The sequence below is a fragment of the Pleurodeles waltl genome, chromosome 7 (genome assembly GCF_031143425.1).
Source record: "Pleurodeles waltl isolate 20211129_DDA chromosome 7, aPleWal1.hap1.20221129, whole genome shotgun sequence".
NCBI lineage: Eukaryota > Metazoa > Chordata > Amphibia > Caudata > Salamandridae > Pleurodeles > Pleurodeles waltl.
Genome location: NC_090446.1, coordinates 1455995177 through 1456020850, shown reverse-complemented (window position 1 = coordinate 1456020850; position 25674 = coordinate 1455995177). Strand labels below are relative to the sequence as shown.

The 25674-nt window shown below is 47.6% G+C and overlaps 1 protein-coding gene across 1 annotated transcript in view; it reads left to right on the top strand.

The window, feature by feature from the left end:
* Positions 1-25674, top strand: part of LOC138246476 (IgGFc-binding protein-like) — a 372467-nt gene that overhangs the window by 30814 nt on the left and 315979 nt on the right. The window contains exons 4-7 of the mRNA XM_069201113.1: positions 2272-2603; positions 2781-3351; positions 5792-6390; positions 24807-25368. Coding sequence (XP_069057214.1) covers positions 2272-2603; positions 2781-3351; positions 5792-6390; positions 24807-25368 — 2064 coding nt within the window. The remainder of the gene's footprint in view (positions 1-2271; positions 2604-2780; positions 3352-5791; positions 6391-24806; positions 25369-25674) is intronic.

Below are 25674 nucleotides of genomic sequence, written 5' to 3'. Positions count from 1 at the left end.
GACTTTGCCTGGCTTCCACTGGTTCAAGGAGGGACTCCCTGTTTGCTACAGGTGAAAAATTGCTAACCAGAGTCCCCTGCACCAACTCCTGAAAAAGTGACCAGCTGACCACTGTCCAGTGGCCAAAAAGGAGTTTGCGCCAGGTGCACTCTGGGAGTTGAAGTCCGCACTTCCCAAGGACCATCACAGAACTTCTGGACCCTTGGGGTGAGCTGTGGACCCCAAAAGAACCTTAAAAGAACATCTGGGTGAAGCCCCAGAAGTTTGGAAAAGATTGGAGAAATTTTTGAAAAAAGCTCCATAAAGTGACCGACTCGACGCGGAAATTCTAGCCGGCTTGCCTCAACCGCGACCCGGCCTGACTTCGTGGTTCGTCCCGGTCAAGAAAAACATCCGAAAAAAAGACTAAGTCCGAACGTAAAAAGTTGACCGGGACCTTCCAGCCATCGTATCCGAGAAGGGCTCCACGGACGTCGGATCAAGATCCAGGTTTACCCCGGTCGAAGGATTTTCGTCTCGAAAAAACGACTAAGTCCGAAGGTAAAAATCACCACCGAGGAAACCGACTTCGCGTATCCGGACAAGGGCTCCAGGAGGTCGGATCCAACTGGCAGGTTCGTCCCGGGGAAGAAAAACATCGAAAAAGAGACTAAGTCAGAAGGTAACTTTTTGACCGAGGCCTCCCGCGACTTGTAGCCGAGCAGGGCTCCATCGCGGTCGGCCTGAAAGTTTGACTTTGCCCCGGTCCTGGTGCAACCAGATGACCCGATTGGCGCTTTTTGTTTCTGAGCGCTAGAAAATAATAATACTTTAAAAATTCATATCTCCGGTTCCCCTGAACCGATTTTAATCGTTTTTGTGTCATTTTAAAGATAAAAATATAAGCTATTTTTATAAATTGGTTTTGGATTTTTAAACTGTTTCCTGTGTTTTATTTAATTACTGTTTTGTGATATTTGAATGCTTTACACTTTGTCTCCTAAGTTAAGCCTTGACGCTCGATGCTAAGCTACCAAGGGTAGAGCTGGGATTAATTTACTGAGACCTAACTGTACTTTTGTGGAGGTTTGTGGCTTATTGCTAGGTGTAGGTACCTACCTGCCCTATCAATAACCCATTTTCCAACACTTACCATGTTTTAAGGAGAGAGCACAAGCACTTTAGCACTGTTTGGCAGTGGTGAAGTGCGCAGAATCATAAGGCCAGCAAAAACGAAGTCAGCAAAACAGGAGGTTTGAAGGCAAAATTTTAGGGAGAAAACCATGCCATAGATGCCAGGTGTAAAAGTGGCGAAGACTGGGTTGTTGGTATATCCAACTTAGTGTGAGGGTCCATTGACATGTTGTGTCAGTCTCAGGCTTGTGGGGAGTGGGAAAGCCTGGGGTTGTTCCAGTCTTTCAGGTGGAAGTTGAGGTCTCTTAGTAGGATGAAGTTTCTGGTGTCAATAGTGAGGGGGAAATGACAAAATCAACAATGTTGTCTGTGAAATTTGCTCTTGGTACCTGTGGTCAGTAGATGAGGGTTCCATTCAGTATATATGTTGCTGAGACTCTCAGTTTGAAATGTAGGTGCTTTATGAAGAGAGCCATGTTCACTGTGGTCTTAGTCAGTCAAAAATTTCTTTCAATATCAGCCTTCTGATTTGTGTTGGCCGTCTTGTTGTGTGATCTTGTATCCTGAGATCTGTTCATCAGATTAGTCCAAGGAGGGCAGGGCCTGGGGACACCTTGAGGGCCTCAGAGTGAGAGAAGAAATTACTTATGAGCCACCAACCGCATGCCCTCCTGGGCAAGAAGCCGCAGGATAATATACATATGGCCCACATTACTGAATACCCAATATATCAAAATGTTGGAATTGCAATCCAAAATTAGCTTGACAATTTATTGTACTCTGTTATGATAAAGATTAGGTTGATTGAAGGTCAGTGCTCAGAAATTGTTTTCTCAGCAAACAATTTTTTGGTTGAATTTGGACACAAAGTCATTGCATGAACAAAATGTTAAACCTTACAGTGACTTAAGTTGTGTATTCAAAAATGCTATATTAATGTGTGTAATAATATATTGGGCTAATCTGGAAGCATGTTGTGTGGCATGCATGATCGCAGTATGTCGGTTTACAAAGGCAGTCTCACTGCGTACCTGAAGTGGACTGTTTATTCAATAAAAGTTTTTTAAAAGGTAGACAGATCATTCATTCAGGACTGAGACCTTACAATAATTACTCGCTGTAAGACTAATCCTGCTAAGACTTTGCTTTCTGTTGCAGATCCATGTAAATCTCAGAAGTGCCGAGAAAAGGAGGACTGCAAGTTGGTTGATGGGAAGGCCCAGTGTTTCCCACAGTTCACTGGCACCTGCTGGGGATGGGGTGATCCACACCTGGGCACCTATGATGGCAAAATGTATAGCTTCCAGGGTACTTGCTCCTACATCCTCTCTGAATATTGTGGAAATGACACCACCTTAGTCCCATTCAGAGTTGTGGTAAAGAACGACGTCCGAGGAGGAGTCCAATCTGTATCATATGTGTCTGAAATTCATACGTACATAAGTGGAATACACATAACCATGAAAAAAGCGGACTACCCCAAAATAAGAGTGAGTTATCATTAACAGATATCTTACTTTACTTGGTGAAAATGTGGGTGTCTATATATTTTTGTAGTGCCTCTATGATTATTGTTTCAAACTTTGTGTGTATGGTGTGTGTGTGGTGGGTGTATAGATTTGTGTTGGAAACAACATAACCTGCATTTTGTGGTTCATTTCCTTTAGGTGAATGATGTTTTATACAACTTGCCCTATGAGGAAGCAGGATTACTTAAAGTGTACCAGAGTGGCCTTCAAGTGCTGCTAAAAGCAGGGAATGGGCTTGAGGTGACCTACGACTGGATTTGGCATTGTGTGCTGACTGTTCCCAGCAGCTACTATGGCGCCACCTGTGGCCTCTGTGGGAATTTCAATCAGGATGCAGAGGATGACATGTTTGATCCCAATCGCAACCAGGTCACTGACATCATAGCGTGGGCTGGTAGCTGGAAGGTATACGACCGCGACCCATTCTGTTGGGACTACTGCTCTGGGGACTGCCCTATCTGTGAAGAGAGCATGAAAAGCCTGTACAGTGGCAACCAGTACTGTGGGTTGATTATCAATAGCATTGATGCACCGTTCCACGAATGTCACTCCAAAGTGAACCCGGATAAGTTCTTCGATGACTGTCTCTACGATGTCTGTATGAACAGGGGAGCGAAGCAAATTCTCTGCCAGGCCATAAGCGCCTATGCCAGCACCTGCCGAAAAAATAATGTCACTGTGTATGACTGGAGGATGCCGTCTGGATGCCGTAAGTAACATTTGGTTAACTCCACTCTGCAAAAGACAACAGTGGTCTTAGTTGTGATATCTCTATAGAGTCCTAAGGGGAGCTCAATTATACACAAAGCATGGTGTACAACTTTCAGAAATCCATTGTTCACTTTGTTAATACTACACTCTCTGTTCTCTCTGTGTAGGAAGTGGAAAACTAGTTGAGGCTATTTATGGAGGTGCTGGCTCCTTACCAACTGATGTCTGATTTGGCCATGTTTGTCCTCTTCATGCTTCTCTCTCAGTATGGGTACATGCCTCTGACTGGGTAAAGAGTCAGATAAGGCTACACAATGATTATCCTACACATACCCTCTAGTGTTAAGAAGTTGTGCGTTATGGAACAATGTGGCAGCTTTTCATCTTCTCAGGAAGTATGAGACTAAGGGACTCATTACGAGTTTGGCAGCCTGATCTCGGATTACGAGCTTGGCGGTCGGACTACCTGGAGACTGCTGGCCCTGCCATAGTCAGTGCGGTGGGGACTTCAGCACTCCTGACCGCCGGGGTCAATGTTGGAGACCACCATGGCCATTATGACCTGCAGGACCACCAAGCTTTCAATGGCAATCCCACTGCCATGGAAAGCTTAACAGTTAGGTAGGTAAAGGGCCCAAATCAGGGGTTTGGGATGCACTGTGTCCCATGCATGATGTGGTGCATGGGCACAGTCTGCCTGTTGTGCCGACAGATAGGGATGCATGGCTGGCAGTAGCTCCATTATATTGCCCACTGCCCCCGCCGGTGATCTTGGGACCATTAGCCTAGCACTTTCTGAAAGACCGCAACCATGGCAGTCCTGAGGTCCGACCAGCAAACTCATAATAAAGACCCTAAATTGTTGGTACACAACTGAGGGTCAAGTGCAGTTATAGCCCATAGGAAAAAATAATTTGATTACAATTATTATTATTGAATTGAACTAAAGAACAAGACAGCTATAGCCAACAACTTAAGTTAGTTATTAAAATATGAATTTAGGTGGCAATGCTGTCTGTAGCCTCATCTTCTGATTAGCTGATGAACAAGTTGCCACCACCTCACTTAGGTGATCAAAGAGGGAATAACGGGGTGAAACTGTTACATTGCAGGAGTTACATAACAAATCATTGCATTAACATAGTTTTTCAGTCTTTCACGTCACAGGGCATTGACTTTATTTCACTAGTAAGGTACTTTTAAGAGCCCTAATTTAAAAAATCTATCTATCTATCTATCTATCTACTTAAAAAAACAAAGGTTATAGGAACGATATAGTTAGGTTCACGTTTTACCCACACAAAACCATAGAAATTCAGCAGCTATAGTTATACTTATAGTGATACTTATGTTAAGTAACTATAACTTGTGGCCTAAAGTTACTTAACTTTCAACACAGTGGCTTAACTGAGTGGCAAACTAGTTTTGAACATTTCAAGTAGATTCCTCAAACAGCGCCAAAATCATGGACAAAACAAAAAATGCTTTTTCTTTGGGAACTAGGTCCTAACTGTAAGTACCTACTGGCTACAGTCAGTAGGTAATATATATAACATAGTAAATTTATTTTGCTTATGATATTTGAATTTTACTTTTAAATTTAATTTAAATGGCTATTAAGTAATTAAGTTAAAGTAATTTTGTTCTTTAATGTACATAATTATTATATACTCAGCAATTCATTTTTAGAAAATCCAAACAAAAGAATTGTTAATGATTTTAATTTTATTAAATATAAAAATGAATAGTAATGTTTTTTTAGGGTTTAGGAATGAATACTGTATGATGTAGTAAGGGTTTGTAGACTTCAGGGATAGGTAGTGTAGAGTGATAGTAAGTGTTTTTAGGGTACAGTCATGGGCTTAGAATAGGGGTAGTAATGGGGTTTTATGGTCCATGGGGTGTAAACTTAAATTGAGACTGTATGTATCAATGTACTTTTTATGTAAATTAATTTATAAAGAGTGCCATTAGATTGATTAACTTTCCCAAAAATTAAATGTGTAAATATTTTAAAATAGTTTTTTAAACAATAAATATTTAACTCTCTCTCCCAATACTTACCAATTTATCTACAAGCTAAAGTACTCATAATGTAAAATACTACGATGTAATGGTACTCCTAATGTAATGACTGTGATGTTATAAAACATAACATGCACAGTCAGAGTTTCATCCACAAATCACTACACATTTTGCCTCCTTCCGAGCACCAAAGTTGTCCTGGCAGAACAAGAAAAAAATACCCCATGTGTGTTTCCCACAAAACTTATAATTCTGATTTCAGTGCTAACTCCTTTGTCCGCCCAAAGTAAGATTGCCGTAGGACCTTTCTGCTTATGGCATCCACGGATATCTTATGTGAAGTTCAGTTCACTGTTTTTTTTTATTCTGCTTTGTGTGTTTGTGTTACTCACTGATTCATTTTGCTATTCCAGCCTTGCCCTGTCCGCCGAACAGCCACTATGAGGCTACTGGAAATGCCTGCCCTGCTACATGCCTGGACAGAACTGCTCCAGACAGATGCACTGACCCACCGGTAGAGACCTGCCAATGTGACCAAGGCTTTGTCCTCAGCTCTGGCGAGTGTGTCACCATCAACAACTGTGGCTGCAGTTCTAACGGAGTGTACTACAAGCCCAATGAGGAGTTCTGGGAGGACAAGAACTGTGAAAGGCGCTGTAGGTGTGACCCAGTGCTGGGCATGGTAGTGTGCCAAACTGTGAGATGCAAAGACAGTGAAAGATGCATGGTGGCAAATGGTGTCCGCGGCTGCTTCCCAGTCAGCTATACTGAATGTTCAGCCAGGGGAGACCTGCACTACTACAACTACGATGGGAGGCATTTCGATTTCATGGGCACTTGTGCTTATCTACTGGTTGGATGTGAGTCAGAAGATCCTACATTGACTCCATTCAGAGTCATAGTCAAGAATGACCACCGTGGCATCAAGGCTGTATCATTCACCAATGAGGTGACACTGGAGATGTATGGTACAGGAATTACCCTAAGCAAGGTCTACCCTGGAAATATCCTGGTACAGTATGATCTCTTCCTGTAACAAGAGTTATCCGAGTGCATTAAAAGGCAGTGTTTTGCATCCCTTGTATTTTGCAAAAATACATACGTAGTTTTCCATAATCAAATTATTACATGTAATTTTATACTCAGATTCTCACTGCAAGATACAAAAACATGTTGACAAACAGTGGATGAACACATGCTGATGACGAGTGGCACATGCATGTGAAAGGATGTATATGAGTATTCCTCCACTGTGTGTATATATATAGTATTTGGTAGCATACGTAGACAAAAGGCCGTAGAGCACTCTACAGGGTCAAAGGCAAGCATAAAGTCAATAAGTGATATTAGAAGTAGCACGTTATTATAATTTTTCTGCATTGTGAGGTTGTATCCTTTAAAGAGTAGCATCTTTAAATCCTTCTAATTTGGAGCAATGTTGGGCAGTCCTGATGGATGCTGAAATGTTGTTTTAGACCCTGGGTGCACAAATGGGAAAGGCATGCTGCTTTGTGTTAGGGCCTCATTACGACTTTGGCAGTCGGAATAATCTGACCGTCAAAGCTGCGGGAAGGAAGCAGCCGTAATACCAGATGGCCCTCCCCCAGTCGTATTGGGATGTTGCCGCCGGGCAGGAAAGGCTGGCGGAAACAGGAGTCATAATCAGCACGGCGGCGCTGAGTTCAGCACCGCCATGGCTGACCATGAGTCTGACCACCATTAGCCCGTCGGGAACCAAGTTCCGGCGGTGACAAAGGTACCCTGGTGGTCAAACCGCCAGTGTCTAATGTAGCGGTCAGACCGCCTGGAGTGCAGCAGTCCACCTGTCACCGTGAGAAGATCAGGCAATTAGGCCCTCATTACAACCCTTCCGTTTGGTGATAAAGTGGCAGTAATACCGCCAACAGGCTGGCGGTAAGTACCGCCAAATTATGACCATGGCAGTGAGAACTCAGATAGACAGCCACTTTACCACACCGACCGCCAGGGCAAAAACAACAGCCACCACGGCAGTAGCCACTTACAGCCAGGCAGAAATCAAAGTTCCACCCACCGTAATAAGACACAGGAAACCGCCACCTTTTCTGGGACAGTACCAATGACATCAAAAGCCTGCCGGAAACAGAGCTCAGAAGTGAAAGGACTCACCATTGGAGGCACAGGGAACAACCACACTGCCATGGATCCCGAGTTGCATGTCTTCCCAATGGTCTTCTACGTACTGCTCCACCACGAACACCAGTGACGACGAAGATGCCGACGGTGAGTACAGCCGCCTAGCACACAAGGGAGGGGGGGAGGAACAAGAGAGTGACACACACATGCAACACAAACACCCCAACACCATACACACAATCAGCTGCATTACCAAGACATTTGTACCCCGTACCTCGGATGAAAAATACAAGGACAACATAAATTTATCCAAAGTGAGTGTAATAAGATCAAAACAGTAGAAATAAGAAATATGCAATGTAACTGCTATATACAAATGTACAGTTCAATGGAAACTGCCCAGTCCTCAGTGTGTGTGTGGGCCACAGGCCAAAGTCCAAGGCCCCACTTGTTACCTGCACCAACATGCAGAGAACACTGCAGGGGCATCAGTTGGAAAAAAGGCAGGCACCTCAGGGGGATGGGGTACAAGGGGGCACCTCAACCGCCAGATGGAACAAGACCACTGGTTCTGAAGGGGGCAACATGCCCTGTGCTTGGTCCTGGGGAGTGCAATGCCACAGTCTCTCAGGTGGGTGATCTTCCCACATGCTCTGGAGGGGGCAACATGCCCTGTGCTTGGTCCTGGGGAGTGCAAGGCCACAGTCTCTCAGGTGGGTGATTTGCCCACATGCTCTGGAGGGAGAAACATGCCCTGTGCTTGGTCCTGGGGAGTGCAAGGCCACAGTCTCTCAGGTGGGTGATTTGCCCACATGCCCAGGAGGGGGCAACATGCCCTGTGCTTGGTCCTGGGGAGTGCAAGGCCACAGTCTCTCAGGTGGGTGATTTGCCCACATGCCCAGGAGGGGGTAACATGCCCTGTGCTTGGTCCTGGGGAGTGCAAGGCCACAGTCTCTCAGGTGTGTGTTTTTCCCACATGCTCTGGAGGGAGCAACATGCCCTGTGCTTGGTCCTGAGGAGTGCAAGGCCACAGTCTCTTAGGTGGGTGATCTGCCCACATGCTCTGGAGGGGGCAACATGCCCTGTGCTCTTGATCCTGGGGAGGCTGGGGTCGGTGGGTGTCTTACCCACTGGTTCTGGAGGGGGCATCGCGCCCTGTGCTCTTGATCCTGGGGAGGCTGGGCTTGGTGGGTGTCATACCCACTGGTTCTGGAGGAGGCATTGTGCCCTGTGCTCTTGATTCTGGGGAGGCTGGGGTCGGTGGGTGCCTTACCCACTGGTTCTGGAGGGGGCATAGTGCAGAATGCTTTTGATCCTGGGGAGTGCAAGGTCACAGTCTCTCAGGTGGGTGTCATACCCACTGGATTTGCCGGGGCAGGCCGCACAGCAGCCATGGAGGCAAGACTACATTCCGCCTGCCGTCCGTGACGGCTGTCAGTGGTGCTGCTGCAGCCACTGGTAGGGGGAAGCTCCAGTCCATCCCCTGCAGCCTCGGATGGCTGCCCACTGGTGGTGGTGGTCCTGCTGCTGCTGCTGCTGGTGGTGGGGGGAAGCTCCAGCCCATCCCCTGCAGCCTCGGACGGCTGCCCACTGGTGGTGGTGGTCCTGCTGCTGCTGCTGGTGGTGTTGGGGGGAAGCTCCAGCCCTTCCCCTGCAGCCTTGGATGGCTGCAAAACCATGGTTGGTGGTGGGGGTTCCGTCTGAGTCCCTGCCCCTGGCTCCTTGCCCCTCCAGGCAGCAGCTCGGTATGGCTCCTTTTCCTTTCTGGCAGCAGCTGGGGCTGGCTCCTTGCCCTTCCTGGCAGCAGCTACGGCTGGCTCTTTTCCCTTCTTGGCAAAAGCTGGGGCTGGCTCTTTGCCCTTCCAGGCAGCAGCTGGGGCAGGCACCCTTTCCTTGAAGCTGCCTGGTGCAAGCTTCTTCACCCTCTGCACAGGTGCCCTGGATCCTTTCCCACCACAAGTGGGTGTGGGGATTTCTGGGCCCATGGACTGGGTGGCTGAGGTGCTTGCCTGGGTTTTTGCCACCCTGGCCAGAGGAGAAGGACGGGGGGGAGGGGCTAGGTAAAGGTCAAGTTGGGCAAGGAAAAGCTTTTTAGGGACAATAGGGTGAAAGGAGGGAGAAGGTTTGGGAGTGGAGGAAGAGGGAGTGGTTTTAGGGGCCTGTCTGCTGATTTTGGGTGCAGGTGCACGGGCTGGATGCTGTTGTGAGGTGGATGGCTGTTGCGTGTCTGAGTGCTTGCTTTTGTGTACTTTAGGAGGGGGGGCAGACACAGTGGGAGAGGACACAGGGGACGTGTGCATGGCTGTTGTGGAGGTGTCTGCCAGTGAGGTGCGTGTTCTGCTAGGTGTAGTGGATGATGGTGTAGTGCATGCAGGTGTGAGTGTAGACGCAACTGGGATGGAGGTGGAGGAGGAGGGGGAGACAGTGGAAATACTGTATGTTGGTATGTCTGCGTCTGGATGGTATTTGAGTGAATGCCTGTGGGATGATGTGTGTTGTTTGTGTTTGCTGTGCCACTCTTCTGTGTTGTCTTGTGTGCATGCTCGTCTGCCTGTGTGCTTGGGATAGGCTGGGGTTGAGGGGAATGGGATTGGTAAGAGGAAGTTGGAGGGGGGAGGGTGGAAACAGGGACAATGGCTGCCATCAGAGAGGAGTCCAGGACCAGGATCGATCTCTGTTGGGCCACCAAGCCAGTGTGAATGCCCTCCAGAAATTCATTACTTTGTTGCATTTGGGCTGCCAGCTACTGGATGGCATTCACAATGGTTGACTGCCCTACAGAGATGGATCTCAGAAGGTCAGTAGCCTGCTCACTCAGGGCAGCAGGGCTAACTGGGGCAGGGCCTGAGGTGCCTGGGGCGAAGGAGATGCTCCTGGTTGAGCGGGTACGGGCAACTCACTGAGGGGCTGCTGGGAGGGCGGTGCTGGTACGGAAGGTGGCAGCTGTACTAGAAGTGTCCGCCACCACAAGGGAGCTTCCATTGTAGGAGGTATCAGAATCTGAACCGTCCCCCCAATCTCCGCCGTGGTGCTCCCCTAGCCCTCCGTCCCACTAGTGCCCTCAGCATTGTGCACTCTTTCTCCTGGGTCCTGAGGGATGCAGCTCACTCCGTTGCCTGTGCCTCTGCTCCTCCACCAGATGATGTTAATGCACATAAGGACAGGGTGACAAAACAAAAAGGGGAGGGGGAGACCAAGGATACACCTGGTCAGTGGCTGCACCAACACCACTGTTGGTGTCCACATCACCCTCACACACAGGGAACAGCCATACGCACTATGCATTGCACTACCAGTTATTTTGCTAGCCACCAAGGCATGGTGAGGGGCACACACCACCAAATGAAGCACACCTGGGATCCACGCAGCCCTGAGCAGTTGTGGATGCCTACGAGCTAGGTAGCATGATTATCCTTTCTGGACCCTTGCAACAGGGGACCTACTCTGCAATGGCAGGCCTGGGCTAGGGGCACCCACTGACACACATCCCCCACCCACATACCACCCTACCATGCGTAAGTTGTAATGATGGGCACTGTACCCACCCGCTTGTGGCTGTTGTGATGCCCTCAAGCACCCATCCAGCTCAGGATAGGCCACCACCAGTATGCAGGCCATCAGGGGGGTCAGGGTTGGATGGGCACCCCTTCCTCGTTGGGAGGCCATCCCCAGATGGGCCTCCGCTGTTTTCCGTGCCCAGCGTCTCAGGTCTTCCCACGGTTTCCGACAGTGGGTGCTCCGCCTGCCGTAGACCCCCAGGGTCCGCACGTCCTTGGCGATGGCACGCCATAATCCCTTCTTTTGATGGACGCTGACCTGCAGATGGATTACACACAGCAAAATAGTTTCAGTCAGACAGTCCTGCCTGTTATACTTATGGCCCACCATACCCCTTCACATCACCATTTGCATACACGTGGCCCAGCACACAACCAATACGTCGCCCAGAGGACATCCACCCACACCCCTTACACGAGGCCTTCACACACACCACCCCATACATTCATGCCACAATCATCATGCTCACAGTGTACTAACCTGTTGGTCTGGTAGCCCATATAGCAGTCCATACTGGGGTAGGACCCCATCCACCAGTCGCTCCAACTCCACTGAGGTGAAGGCAGGGGCCCTTTCCCCAGTCACACGGGCTATGGTAGGTTCCAGACACAGGTCACAGCAGCACATGCAGTGTAGGTCCTCTCCTGTTGAAGGTCAGGTAGCAAGTGAGGAATCAGATAGAAAATGGCGGTCACAACCGTCACCGCCGGCGTACATCACCATTGGCACTGTACCCCATAGGGCTCAATATTAACCAATGAGGAGTTGCACAGTGGTTTCTGACTGCCTCCCGTAACGGTGCACAATGTCAGCTGAATTACCTCACTTCCATCTGTCCCTCCATACAGGACAGTCGAACACCATTTCGGGGGGGGGCAGGCCCTCAATAATAAATGCGTCACAGTTAAAATTTGGACATACAGGACAAATCCCACTTACCCAATACAAATTGACATCATGCATTTTACTGTTGTGGCTCCAATGTTCAATTTGTGACCGGCTCCTCACTCCTTTGTCCCTTCGATTGCCACCACTGCTGATGAATTGGAGATGGAGACATACCCCCGTGTACAGACCCCTGGTGGACTTGGCAAAAATGGAGGACAGGCACATCATTCTCACCTATAGACTTGACAGGGCCACAATAACAGAGCTGTGTGCCCAATTGGAGCCTGCCCTGATATCTGCTATCTGTCACCCCACTGGGATTCCCCCCTCTTGTCAAGTTCTATCAGTGCCCCATTTCTTGGCAACTGGTTCTTTCCAAGTGACAGTGGGCTTGGCAGCAGGAATGTCACATCCAATGTTCTCAGTACTGCTGACCAGAGTGTTTTCTGCCCTGATTAAACAAATGTGCAGCTACATTGTATTTCCCCATGTGGAGGATTTGGCAACAGTGAAGGCTGACTTCTATGCAATGGGACATATCCCCAACGTAATTGGGGCGGTTGATGGAACTCATATTGCATTTGTGCTCCCCACCGTCACAATGAACAGGTGTACCGAAATCGTAAGAGTTTTCACTCCATGAATGTACAGATGGTGTGCTTGGCAGACCTGTACATCTCCCATGTCAATGCTAAGTATCCTGGGTCGGTGCATGATGCCTTTATCCTGAGGAATAGCAGCATCCCAAATGTGATGGGCCAACTACAGAGGCACAGGGTGTGGCTAATAGGTGAGCCCTGGTTCCCACCCAGTAGTTGTTGGTGTATGGGTATGGTGTTGGCCATATGGCATAGTGTGTGGCTAAATGTTGCCCCTCAATATTTACAGGTGACTCTGGTTACCCCAACCTATCTTGGCTGCTGACCCCTGTGAGGAATGCCAGGACAAGGTCAGAAGAACATAACAATGAGGCACATGGGTGAACAAGACAGATAATCGAAAGAACCTTTGGCCTCCAGAAGGCCCGGTTCAGGTGCATCCATCTAACAGGTGGATCCCTGTGATACTCACCCAAGAAGGTCTGCCAGATAATCGTGGCATGCTACATGTTGCACAGCCTTGCCTTGAGACGCCATGTGCCTTTTCTGCAGGAGGAGGAGGCTGGAGATGGCCGTGTGGCAGCAGTGGAACCTGTTGACAGTGAGGATGAGGAGGCAGAGGATGAGGATGAGGACAACAGAACAGCAGTTATACAACAATAGTCCTGGTGTGATCACTGCAGCCACATACAGGTCTTTCCCATGTGTACATTACTGTACAGTTGAATTGCAACATGCGAATACATGCTTAAAAAATGTTACATACTCCATACATCTATTTTTTACAAGGGTGTTTATTGAAGTGCTAAGAAGAAGAGGGGCAAGTGCAATGGGATGGGGTGATGATGGATGAAAGTCCAGGTATTGTTCCAGTCTATTTGTAGCACAGGTTCATTGTCCCTGGGGACATAGGAAGGGGAGCAATGGCAGTTCAAGCTGGACAGGGTGACAGAGTGGGACACAAGGGTGACAATCAGGAGCGTTTCATTTCCTGGCTGGGGTCTTGGCAACAGTCTCTGGCTTCTGCCTGGATCGCAGGGAACATTTGCGGGGTGGTTCTCCTTCTGCAGGGGGAGGGGTGTGGGTGGCCTGTTGGTCCTGTGGTGGGCCTCCTGTCAACTAGAGGCAGCGAAGGTTGAAGGCAGTTCAAATGTCTGGCTGGTGACAGGGGCCTACTGTTGTGAGACTGCCTCCCTCATTATGTTGGCCATGTCTGCCAGCACCCATTCAATGGAAACCAGGGAGGACTTGCAGGTTGATGGCCTGCAAGTCCTCCCTCATCCCCTGGTATTGTCCCTCCTGCAGCCGCCTGTTCTCCTGCACATTGTCCAGGATCTGGCTCATCGTGTCCTGGGAATGTTGGTATGCTCCCAGGATCTCGGTGAGTGTCTCCTGGAGAGTCGGTTTCCTGGGCCTGTCCTCCCCCTAGCGCACAGCAGTTTCCCTGTTGTCCTGTGCCTCTGTCCCCTGAACTGTGTGCCCACTGCCACTGACCCCAGGTCCCTGTGGAGGTGGGCACACTGCTGATTGATGTGTCCTGGGAAAGAGGTGTGGGTATGCTGGGTGGGTGCACGGTGGTGTTTGGCTCTGTGGTTGTGGTTGTCTGTGACTGTGCCTGGGTAACCGACTGTCCAGAGGTCCCTGATGGGCCAGGTTGGTCATTTAGATCCAGGGGACCAGAACTGCTGTCATCACTGTGGGCCTCTTCAGTTGGGGGACTGGATAGTGCTGGCACCTCTTCTCTGGTAACATTGGCTGGGATACCTGTGGGGATGTAATGCTGTGTTATTGTTTCTGTGTGTGACATATTGTGCATCAGTGGGTTGCCCTGTTTGGTTGTATTTGCCCTGGCAGCTTTTACTTGTGTAAGTTGGTATGTGGCGGACTAGCTGATTCTCTCTAGTGTAGTGCAGCTGTTTTGATGGCGTGACTTATTACCAGTCTAGGACTACCATGGAGGCTTCAGAGTAGATATATACTCTAATGTTCCCAACATGACCTATGAAAACTCAACAAGAGTAGTGTAGAAACCAGAACAAGGCAATACAAAAGGAAATCATGAACCAACTTTTAGGGACTGTTAAAGAGTTTATCATTTAACCTCTAATACAGCCAATTAAGCAGACCTTGATATTGCATGGCACCAATCTCACCTGCGATGGAGTTCACAAAACAAACTCTCCTTCACAATTGTAAGTGGATATTTTATACATTTTCGATTGCTCAGTTAGTCAGTTTCAATTCACATAATCGATAAATGTCAGTGCAATTAGTGATACTGCATGTAATAGTTTCCTAAATAGGCTGGTGAGACTGTATATTGATGAGCTTTGAAATCCCAGTCTAATTTTTCCTCAAAAAATGATCACAGTGAGAAAAATAACTTGTATTCCTGATAACATTTATTCTCTTTATCATGATTATCTGCAGTCTAAGAAAGCCCCTCCAGCTTTATATCGGTCCTGGAGTCCAGATTTCAACCAAAAACTCCCTATAGTGAAGGCTTCTCTTCAGTGAAAGCGGAAACTCCATTTCTCCCTTGATGTTGCATGTCTTCTCCCTTATTTCCATCCTGGCAGAGCTCTATGGTAGCACTTAACCGTCATTGCCACCAGTATCACATACTTTAAATCAAAGATGATTGAACTTCACGGGTGTAAACGACAGTTTTGCCCGGGCCTATTAAAATGTCCCTTGGCCAGTAATTTAACATGTCAACTTTTATCATATATACCTTGTTCACGTGCCAATTTTGCAAAACTTGTCTGCCCTCTTAGCAGCAATGGTAATAGTGGCTGCTTAACTAAATTCTGAGATGCTTGAACTGTCTCCCAGATCTGTGTTTAAACTGGACTTTCATTCCTCCTTTTTAAGGATAAATGTTGACCAAGTCATATCTAAATTCATCATCAAACAATAGATCAAGCAATACAAATAAATAGATAAAATTAAACTATATCCCTCAACCATGACCATCACTGACCAGCATGAGCAGCACTGTTGCCTCTAAATCACACATTTCCTCCGAGGGGAAATACAACATAGATGTTGGTACATGGTAATTGTTTCCTAATGGAATATAGTAAATACCCAAACCTACTTCAAGACTTTGGCACCATCTTCCATACAAAAAGCAAGACTGCAATGATGCATGTCATATACTGCTGATGCTGTATCTCAGTGATAGGACTAACAGATTGGAACTCAGAGATAACCATTCATTAAATCAAGAGATGTCATTACCTGCATTGCTTACATAAAATTAAACTGTGAGGTCTCCATGATCTGTTTGTACAGATAGACTATCTTGAGGTCTAGAATCAAGTAGAAACCTCTCACAAACTTGGGTGCCAAAGAAATATGGTGTAGTTCCCTTGACCTATTTCCTCCAATTGCTTCTTAGCCCTATCAATAGAGTTGCATTCTGAGTGAAATATCTCTGTGTGTGTGGCAGAATCCCTGTAAAATACTCATCTGGCCTAGCCATATCACTGCAGATGAAATGCAACAAGCCAATCCTCACCATCCTGGGCCTCCTCAGGGCAGCTGGTTCTTTGATGGTTATTCTGAATAATTGTTTGTGTGCTTTATTGGCAAGCATAGTCTGCCTGCGATGACAAGTAAAGGATTCACGTTTACTGCTTTCTGATTTTTCATCTTTTTTGACTCGTCTCTAAATCATCTCGCATCCTTAAAATGAAATACATTCATTTCTTTGAATCTGTGTGTCAGTGAGGCACATGTAGATGGCATCAAGGAAAGATTAAATTCTTCTTAAAAAAAGATTCAATCCTTAAGTACACTGGATTTCTGAAACTAGCTATTTTGCTGCCAGGAAGAGTCTGTCTACAAGACAACAACAAATCAATGTGGCTGGATGCGAGCAGGGCTTTCTGGATACCATGCACAAAGTAGAGCCTGGGCACATAATAGGGGTTAAGATAGTAACGGTTCCATCCATTCTCTCAACTTCAAATCTGTGATGGTGACAGATTAACAGTGAGCTCAACTCTCCTGCATTCTTTGAGTATCAGGGCCATTTGGTGCAGAGAAACACACATTGACTCTGACTTGCTCCCAAACTTGAATCCCTGGCGTTTAATTTTCACCAATTCCCACCCTGGAAGTGAACCCAAATAGTGGAAGAGGAAGTCTCTTCTTAGAATCTGGGTGCTCTGTTATTTGGTCAACCCTTACCTTTCTTTGCTAAGGCCGTTTCATGCTTTCTTCTGAAAAGCCAGGTGAACCTCTCTTCTTTACGTGCACCTCCCTGCTATGGAGATAATCATTGGATGGAGGTATATTCACATTTCTATGGGCTTCCCTATAGTGAGGACACCCTACAGAAGCAAGGAGCCACGTTTCGTTGTAGACTGACCTTCTTAACCTCTGACCTCATGCCCAAGGTAGACTACAGAATACTGCTTCACCTGACACATATGGGGTCATTATGACTTCGGCGGATGGCTTACACCATCTGCTGAAGTCCAGATGGGCAGGTTGCTGCCAATGCGGCTGCCTCCCTGTGGGCCCCATTATGAGTTTCCCGCTGGGTCAGCGGGCAGAAACAGAGTTTCCCCCTCACTGGCCCAGCGGGAAACGGCCTACAGCATTGTCTCCGGCTCGTAATCAAGCCGGTGGCAATGCTATACTGTGTAGGGTTCACCAGCGCCCGTTGCAAAGTTCACTGTCTTCAAAGCAGACAGTGAACTTTGTGACAGGGCTGGCCAGGAGGGCCCCAGCACTGCCCATGCCACTCTGCACCCTGTCTCCACCAGCCGTTGCATGGCGGTACTACGGCCACGTAACCGCTGGCAGTCTGACCATAGCACGAATGCTGCGGTCATCATGTGGCAGTCAGACCGCCGACAAAACGGTCGGACCACCGCTTTGGCGGCAGGCAGTTCACCACCGCGACCCTGTGGTCTTTAGATCGCCAAGGTCGTAATCGGCCCCTTAGTTGACTTAATGGTCAGTTTCACCCACTGTATCCTGGTCAACACCTGTCCTAGCTGCTTCAGGTGGTCTTTCCATGAATTGCTGAACACCGCAATATCATCCAGGTAAGCCCCACAGAACTCTTCCAACCCTGCCTGAACATGGTTCACAGGGTGCTAAAAAAAAGCAGAAGCATTCTTCAACCCAAAAGGCTAGCATTTGTTGCCAAAGTGATCTGCCAATATCTACTGGTCAGATCCAAGGTGATCAAGTAGTTTGCATCATCTAACCGATCCACAAGCTCATACACTCTTGGACTTGGATGGGCATCGGTTTTGGTTAAAAATTGAGGGCTCTGTAGTTCACACAGAACCGCAAGTCTATAGACCCTTGCTTTGGTATTAGAACCACAGGACTAGCCCAAGGACTATGAGATCCCTCAATGACTCCCAGGTCAAACATCTTTGCAACTTTTACTTCCACCTACATGTATCCCTGAACCCAGACATTCCTTATATTATGCCCTTCACTGGCCAACTGTCACCTTTGTCTATTTTATGCACACAGACAGGGGTCAACCCTGGAGTCAATGAGAAGAGATTGGCAAATCATCCTTACACTTTCTCTCTGCTGTTCAGGTGTTAACTCAGGGGATAACTAAACCCCTTCCACAGTGCCCTCCTTCTTGTCACTATGCAGCAAGCCAGGAAGAGGCTCACTGTATTCCTAAACTTCCTCTGCCATAGCCATGACATTCATTGTGTTATCTCTCCGAAGGTTAAGCTTCAGCCTGATCACATAGAACACCCTCTTGGGTTCCCTTGTGGCCCCTGTGTCCACCAAGCAGTTTGCCTCAGACACCTTCTGAACTACGTTGTATTGCCCACTCCAATTGTCCTCCAAAGCCCTTGGACACCTTCTAACCTTCCTAATATCTAGTCAGTGTAACTTTCTGGTCATACCATTCCTTGACCAGTGCTTGGTTAGCTTGAAGGCTTTCCTTTGCCTGACTCATGTTTTGTGCCATCAACTTCCTGAGGATTATCACATTGTCCACCCATCCTTCTGTGGGGACTCTGAGGTTCCTTCCTACCCTTCTCTGACTAAGGTGAGTGGACCCTCACCAGGTGTTGAGACTGAACCTGACTCCCTTCTGCTGAAACTCTTGGTAGCCAAATAAGAGACATGGCAGGAGAGGATCCCATTTCATTCTGAGGTTCTCGGGTAGTGTGCACATCATGCCCTACAGTGTTCTGATAAACCTCTCCACCAACCCATTGTCCTGCAGGTGGTAGGCTGTGGAGAAGTGGTATATCACACCAACTTGCTCTCAAATCTCTCCCATGTAAAAAGAGATGAAGCTGGTTTCCAGGTCAGAAATTACCGTCCTTGGAATTTTGACTCTAGCTCCCTCTACCACCCTTGCAGTCATGGTCCTTAGAGGTACAGCTTCTGGGTTACCTGGTAGTGTGATTCAACGCAATCAAGATATACTTGTTGTCTGTCACATTAGACAGGTCTCGCCTAAGTGGAGTAGAGTACTCCTCCTAGAGTCACTATGTCACCATCAAATTGTTAAGGGACTGGAAATCCCTTAATTCCTCTTCCTCTTCCATTCCATTGAATACAAGTCTCAATTGGAACACCACCCGCTCACTTGCAGTCACAGAATCTGTGCAAGTATTGAGCTGGCTTCACCCCAAACCGCCTAATGAGAGCTTCCTCCATTCGCTCATAGACCATCTGGTCTGCCACAGACATTCTCCTGATGAGGCTGTCCATTCCAATGGCATGCATCCCATTAAGGCAGCTGCCTTAGACACCTCATTTAAGGCTTGTACCTTACAAGGTTTTTCGAACCTTGGTCACAACCTGGCCTGAACTGGAAGTAGAATTGTTTACCCCAAATAGAGCTGTCATTGCTGTCATCCTAAATTCCTCCTTCTCTCAAGGACTAACTGGTCCCTTTCTAGCTCTCTTTCCTTTTCCTTCTGTTTCTCCGCTCACACTCTCTTTTTCTCCTCCCTTTATCTTTGTTTCTCCTCACTCTCACACAATTTCTCCTCTATAGCCAAATCCTCCTATCCCTCCCACCTCTTCTCCTCTTATTCCCAATGAGCTTATCTTAGCTTCTCCCTCTCAAACTCTCTGGATTCCTCATCTTCCTCAGCTTTATATTTCTCAATTGCCAACTGCAGTCTCTGGTAGACTCGACCCACACAAGAAATTTACTCCTAGAAATTCAAGGTACAATACACAGCTGAGATATTCTAGAAACTAGAGGTGGTAAGTGTCTTGGTGAAACTCTGGAAAATGCATTAGGGAACATACTCGGCATCTGTCTGAGATACATCTAAACTAAGGGTAGTCTAGAGCCTGAGTCCACAGCACCCTCTTCCTGGGTTCCTACCATGGTTCCCTCCCCCAAGTTCAGTTTAGCCTCATCCCATTTGTCCAGTATCTCAAACAGGTCCTTAATGAAATTAGCAAGGACCTCTCTGTCCTTTCTCCTGGGAATTTTCCACCCTCTGTCCCTACATAAATCCTTCAACTGATCTATTGACATGGTGCTGAGATCAATTCCTAAACCTGTGTTTTCCATTGTCTATGTCTGTCACCTTATTGTATAGAATTAAAAAAAATGACTTTTTGCAGTACTGGCCAATGACACCTCTGTCTCAAAGCTCCTAAGCATGAGGCACCCCACCACTTGCTGCCAACTGTTAGAACCCCTTTCAGAGGGCCATAGGGCACACAGTGGTTGCTGGGCCCCACCGTGGTGGTTGAGGCCTTTTACTCCTGATACCCCAGGGCCCAATTTACTATGGATCCCGAGCAACTGGGCCAAGTTCCCATTTTGCATAAGACTTTCAGTGGCAGCTATGGTCGTGCTGTCCAACGCTCCTTCAGGTTGGGTGTTGGACAAGTGTAGATACAGTTCAGTGAACACTACTCATAACTTAAAGAGCGCAATGTCAATAAACATTGTTCAGTAAAATACTTATTTAGATATTAAAAATAAGTATTTTATTTCTAACTCTACCTATTCAAAAAAGGTAGCACAATCACCCTTGAGGTGGGGGCTCTAGTGTTTCAGTGGTAAATCCCTTTTCCACATTCTTCTTGTACTGTGGTCAGGGTTATTCCCCATTCACTGATGGCCTCATCCAGGCAATGCTTACTAGTAGGCCTTGCTCAAAGAGTCCACTCTGACACTTGGAATGTAGTCAAACGTGTTTATGGTGCTGCAGTACCAGTAGCACAAGTCCCTGGTGGTCCTGTAGGCCCGTATTACGTCTTACCTGCTCCAGCAGGCAGGAAGTGTTCCGCGTCTCAGCGGGAGGTGCAGCAGCATCAGACAGGCACTGGCTCTCAATGAGCATGCGTGACCAGCTCTAGCAGTGATTGGTGGTATCCAGTGCTTCCTCCATGGTAAGTTCAGAGCTCCCCTCTGGAGGAGGGGGGTTGATCTAGGTGCTCCCAATCTGGTCAAAGGGATGTCAATGCAGGTCGGGGGCAATATCCTAAATGCTTAGTTTTAATCTGCGAGGTGCAATTCAGTTCACGGGCAGCAACCTGAACTCCAAAAGTTAATTAGTACATGCAGCCCCTCCTTGCTTCACGCTCCCCGCACAGTACTTCGCTTATGGGTATCTTCACAGCAGCCCTCTCCTGATATACGGGAGGCACCAATCTGATACTACACGAGGGCAATGACACGTTCAGTGCCTGTCTCCTCACTCCTGACACCAGGAGGCTTCTCGACAGAGCTGCCCACTGAACCTCGCTACCTCCAACGCTCTCCTCTTCCTCACAAGGCACTCTGGTCGTGACAAGCAGTCAGGGACTGGTGCTCCAGTGCAGGAGGTCTTGGTTTCCCTGGGTGATGTTCCCTTACCCAGCAGGGAGACATGCAGGCCTTGACCCCCAGTCCTGTTCACAGGCCGAAATTCCCACCCTCACGCAGCCCATCTGGCTGCTTGGCAGATGACAATTTTTAGTGGTCTCAATCTCCCCTTCTTATTGTCCATTTCCAGACACCAGATGTAATTTAGGGATTGGTCTTTAAAGTTTTATGTTGAGGTTCTCTTTCAAAATGCACAGTTTTCTTCCCTTTAAAGGCTGTCTGTCACAGCAGGCGAGACTCCTTAACTAACAACACAGGCCATAGGAGTGACTCGAGTTCACTCTTGGATGTGAGCCACAGTGATATATGTGTCAAAAGGTTAATCTTGGGCTCCCAGTACCACTCTTTATGATTCCCTTATCTTCTCCATCCATCCCCTTCCTATGATATGTCCAGTGCCCTTCCTTCTGATCTTTCCCTGGACCAAAGAGCACCCTTTCAAGTGTACAGGGGGAGTCTCTCTCTCCCTTCTCCAGTGTTCAGTGTGTCCCACCGAGCTCACAGGAATGCAACAATACACAAATCGGTCAGGGGAGATTCCTTTACTCCTCATGCCTTCACCAGGCGGACCTGGGCTTTCCAAAATAGAGCCCAGGGTCTTCCATGTAAGGTACCGTTACAGGCATCCTTGGACTGAGTGTATGCACACAGTACACACACTGTCCAGTACTGTTATGTTCGTCTGTCGTGCCTCCCCAGGCACACATACATTTAATACACACGTTTACTGCTCAGTAATATTGCCTATCTGTACTGTGCCTTTCGGAAGCACGCATACACCCAACATAAGCTTTCAATGAGCACACACTGCACAACACTTCGTGTATCATACGTTACACAAGCAAACATACACCAGGCACATGCTTTTATTGCGCACGCACTGCACAGCACTACATCTCTCATGTAATATAATTCTCTCTAGTCAACATACACCCAATACATGCACTCACTGCACAGCACTGCTCTTTCCCTGCTCTGTCTCCTTTCCAGGGACACATACATCCAGAGCAGAGTCACTACTGCTGGGCTGCACAGCACTAAGGGCCAGATGTATGAAAGCATTTTGCATTCGCAAACGGTGCGAATGCCCATTTGCAAATGCAAAATGCCATTTCAGAATGTATGAAATACATTCTGAACGCAATTTTAAGGAATCGCTAAAATAGTGATTCCTTAAAATTGCGACCCTGTTTAGAGAGTCGCAAATTGCGACTCTCTAAATTAGAAATCTCAAATAAGGATTCCTTATTTGCGATTCCATAGCACATGTATGAAGCAATTCCTAAATGCGATTTTGGCATTTAGGAATCGCTAATTACCACCAAGTTAAACTTGGTGGTAACCATGTGCAAAATTTAAAAATGCATTTAAAATGCATATTTAAATTGTACATGTAAAGCACACATGCCCTTTTGGCATGTGTGCACCTTACATGTCCCCCCAATTTTTTTTGTGGTGCAGCAGCGGGGGCCTTAGGCCCCCAGCACCCTGGGGTTTTGCATTTCCAAAATTGTGATTTTTGGTTCAGAAATAGCAATTTTGGAAATGCAAACAATTCGCAGAGATGGGCCAACAGGCCCATAGGTGCGAATGGGGCCGGTATCACAATTTGCGAATCGGTAATAGCATTTGTTATTTTCAAGAAATCGCTATTACCGATTCGCAAATGTGATACATGGCACTTTGCGAGTCGGAAATAGCGATTTCTAAAAATCGCTATTTCCGAATCGCAAATGGCCTTGATGATACATCTGGCCCTAAGTGATGTAGGGAAATAGTGAGTTAAGCACACTGTAGCAGGACTTTGAAAAATGTGAGTGGGCCTATGAGCCTCACTCCAGTTGCACAGGTTTAAAAAGACCTGTCCACTATGTTTCCACCACTGTGCATGTGCTGCTTAACTCTTGGTGAAGGCAGTAGCCTTCCACTACTATGAGGATAGTGCTTTGGGCACCCCTCCTAGTCTAAAAAGACAACAATCTTTGAGTCAGGCCTGTGTCATGGCCACATGCATGGCCCATGATTGCCTATTATAACAAAATCTGTATTAGGGATTCAGACATCACCACAGTTGGGCACTCTGAAAAGGGGTATATGCCCATAACCATGCAGAGGACTTTTGCGGCACAACAGTCAGTAATATCGAGCTGCATTTATACCAACTACAGAATATCGACTACCAATTACATGTCCAACATTTTAATCACAATGCACACTACCCTATGTCATGTGCAGGGCCTACTTTAAGGGTGACTTATTTTATTAAAAAGGGAGTTTTATGCCTGGCAAAGGGGTTATTTTGCCAAGTTGAATTGGCAGTTTAAACTGCACAAACATGCTACAATGGCAGACCTGAGACATGTTAAAAAGTGCTATTTAAGTAGGTGGCACAATAAGTGCTGCAGACCCACTAGTAGCATTTATTTACCAGTCCTGGCTATAACGTCTACAAATTTTCTAGGGACTTACATGTAAATTTAATATGCCAATCAGGTGTAATCCAATGTTACCATGTTTAAAGGAGTGAGCACAAGCACCTGAGCATAGGTTAGTAGGGATGAAGGGCACAGAGGCCCTCATTCTGACCTTGGCGGGCGGCGGAGGCCGCCCGCCAAAGTCCCGCCGTCAGATTACCGTTCCGCGGTCGAAAGACTGCGGCGGTAATTCTGACTTTCCCGCTGGGCTGGCGGGCGGTCGCCTTCATACCGCCCGCCAGCCCAGCGGGAAAGAGGCTTCCACGATGAAGCCGGCTCGGAATCGAGCCGGCGGAGTGGAAGCTGTGCGACGGGTGCAGTTGCACCCGTCGCGTATTTCACTGTCTGCGCAGCAGACAGTGAAATACTTGTAGGGGCCCTCTTACGGGGGCCCCTGCAATGCCCATGCCAGTGGCATGGGCACTGCAGGGGCCCCCAGGGGCCCCGCGACCCCCCCTACCGCCATCCGGATCCCGGCGGTCCGACCGCCGGGATCTGGATGGCGGTAGGGGGGGTCGGAATCCCCGCGGCGGTGCAGCAAGCTGCGCCGCCGCGGAGGATTCAATGGGGCGGCGGTACACTGGCGGGACCCCGCCAGTGGTGCCGGTCCGACCGCGGCTTTACCGCCGCGGTCGGAATCCCCATTGGAGCACCGCCGGCCTGTCGGCGGTGCTCCCGCGGTCCTCCGCCCTGGCGGTCAAAGACCGCCAGGGTCAGAATGACCACCAGAGTCCCAAAAGCCAACGAAAGCAGTTTCAGAAAACATGAGGGCTGAAGGCAAAAAGTTTGGGGATGACTAAGCAGATAGGTTGGACAAACACTGTCACATCTGCCCATGAAAGGTCAGTGCCTTTAGCATGAAAGGGCTAAAATACCAACCAAAATTCTTGAGTTTGGGAATCAATTACATACAACTAAACTAATGTGTGTTGTCTTTTAATTTTTCTAGGTGAACGGGACTGTGACATGTTTGCCTTTCTACTTCAAGGACCTTCAAGCATTCCGTTCTGGAGACAAAGTGGTTATCCAGACCCCTTTTGGTTTGACAATAAAGTTTGATTGGGACTTTGAAGTTAGTGTTACCATACCCAACACCTATGCCAATGCAGTATCTGGACTTTGTGGGAATAACAATGGAAACGCTGATGATGAGTTGACAATGAAAGATGGAACCCCAGCATCTAATGAAAAGGAGTTTGGAGACAGTTGGAAAGTCGCTGATGTCCCAGGATGTGAAGCAGAGTGCAATGAAAAATGTACAAGTTGCACTGAAGAACAAACACAAACATATTTGACAGAGGAGTACTGTGGGATCCTCACCAAGCCTGATGGACCATTCAGTCAGTGCTATGAAACGATTTCACAAACACACTACTTTCAAGATTGTGTCTTTGACTCTTGCCAGAACCAGGGTCATCAATCAACAACGTGCAGTGCCATTAGGGCCTACGTCACTGCATGCCAAGCCAAGGGTGTGATGGTCAAGGAATGGAGAGCAGACCATTTCTGCTGTAAGCTGAGAATGGATTTTATGTTTCTCTAAATATTACTGATTGCTTAAGTGATCCAGGCTGAACATACATCCAATCATGGCAGCCCTTTTGTAATACAATCATGCAAATGATATGCTAATGAGGTCAGCACAATGTACAAACTCTTTGTTTAAAGATGTGTCTTTTAGTGGTAAGGGTAAGATAGATAAGACAACGAGACTACACACTGTCATGGTCGATGTGGCATACTTACACAGCTGCAGTGTATTTTGCCCCCGGCCATGTGTAGAGAAGCAGAGTGGCCAAATTCATGTGAGTGCTACA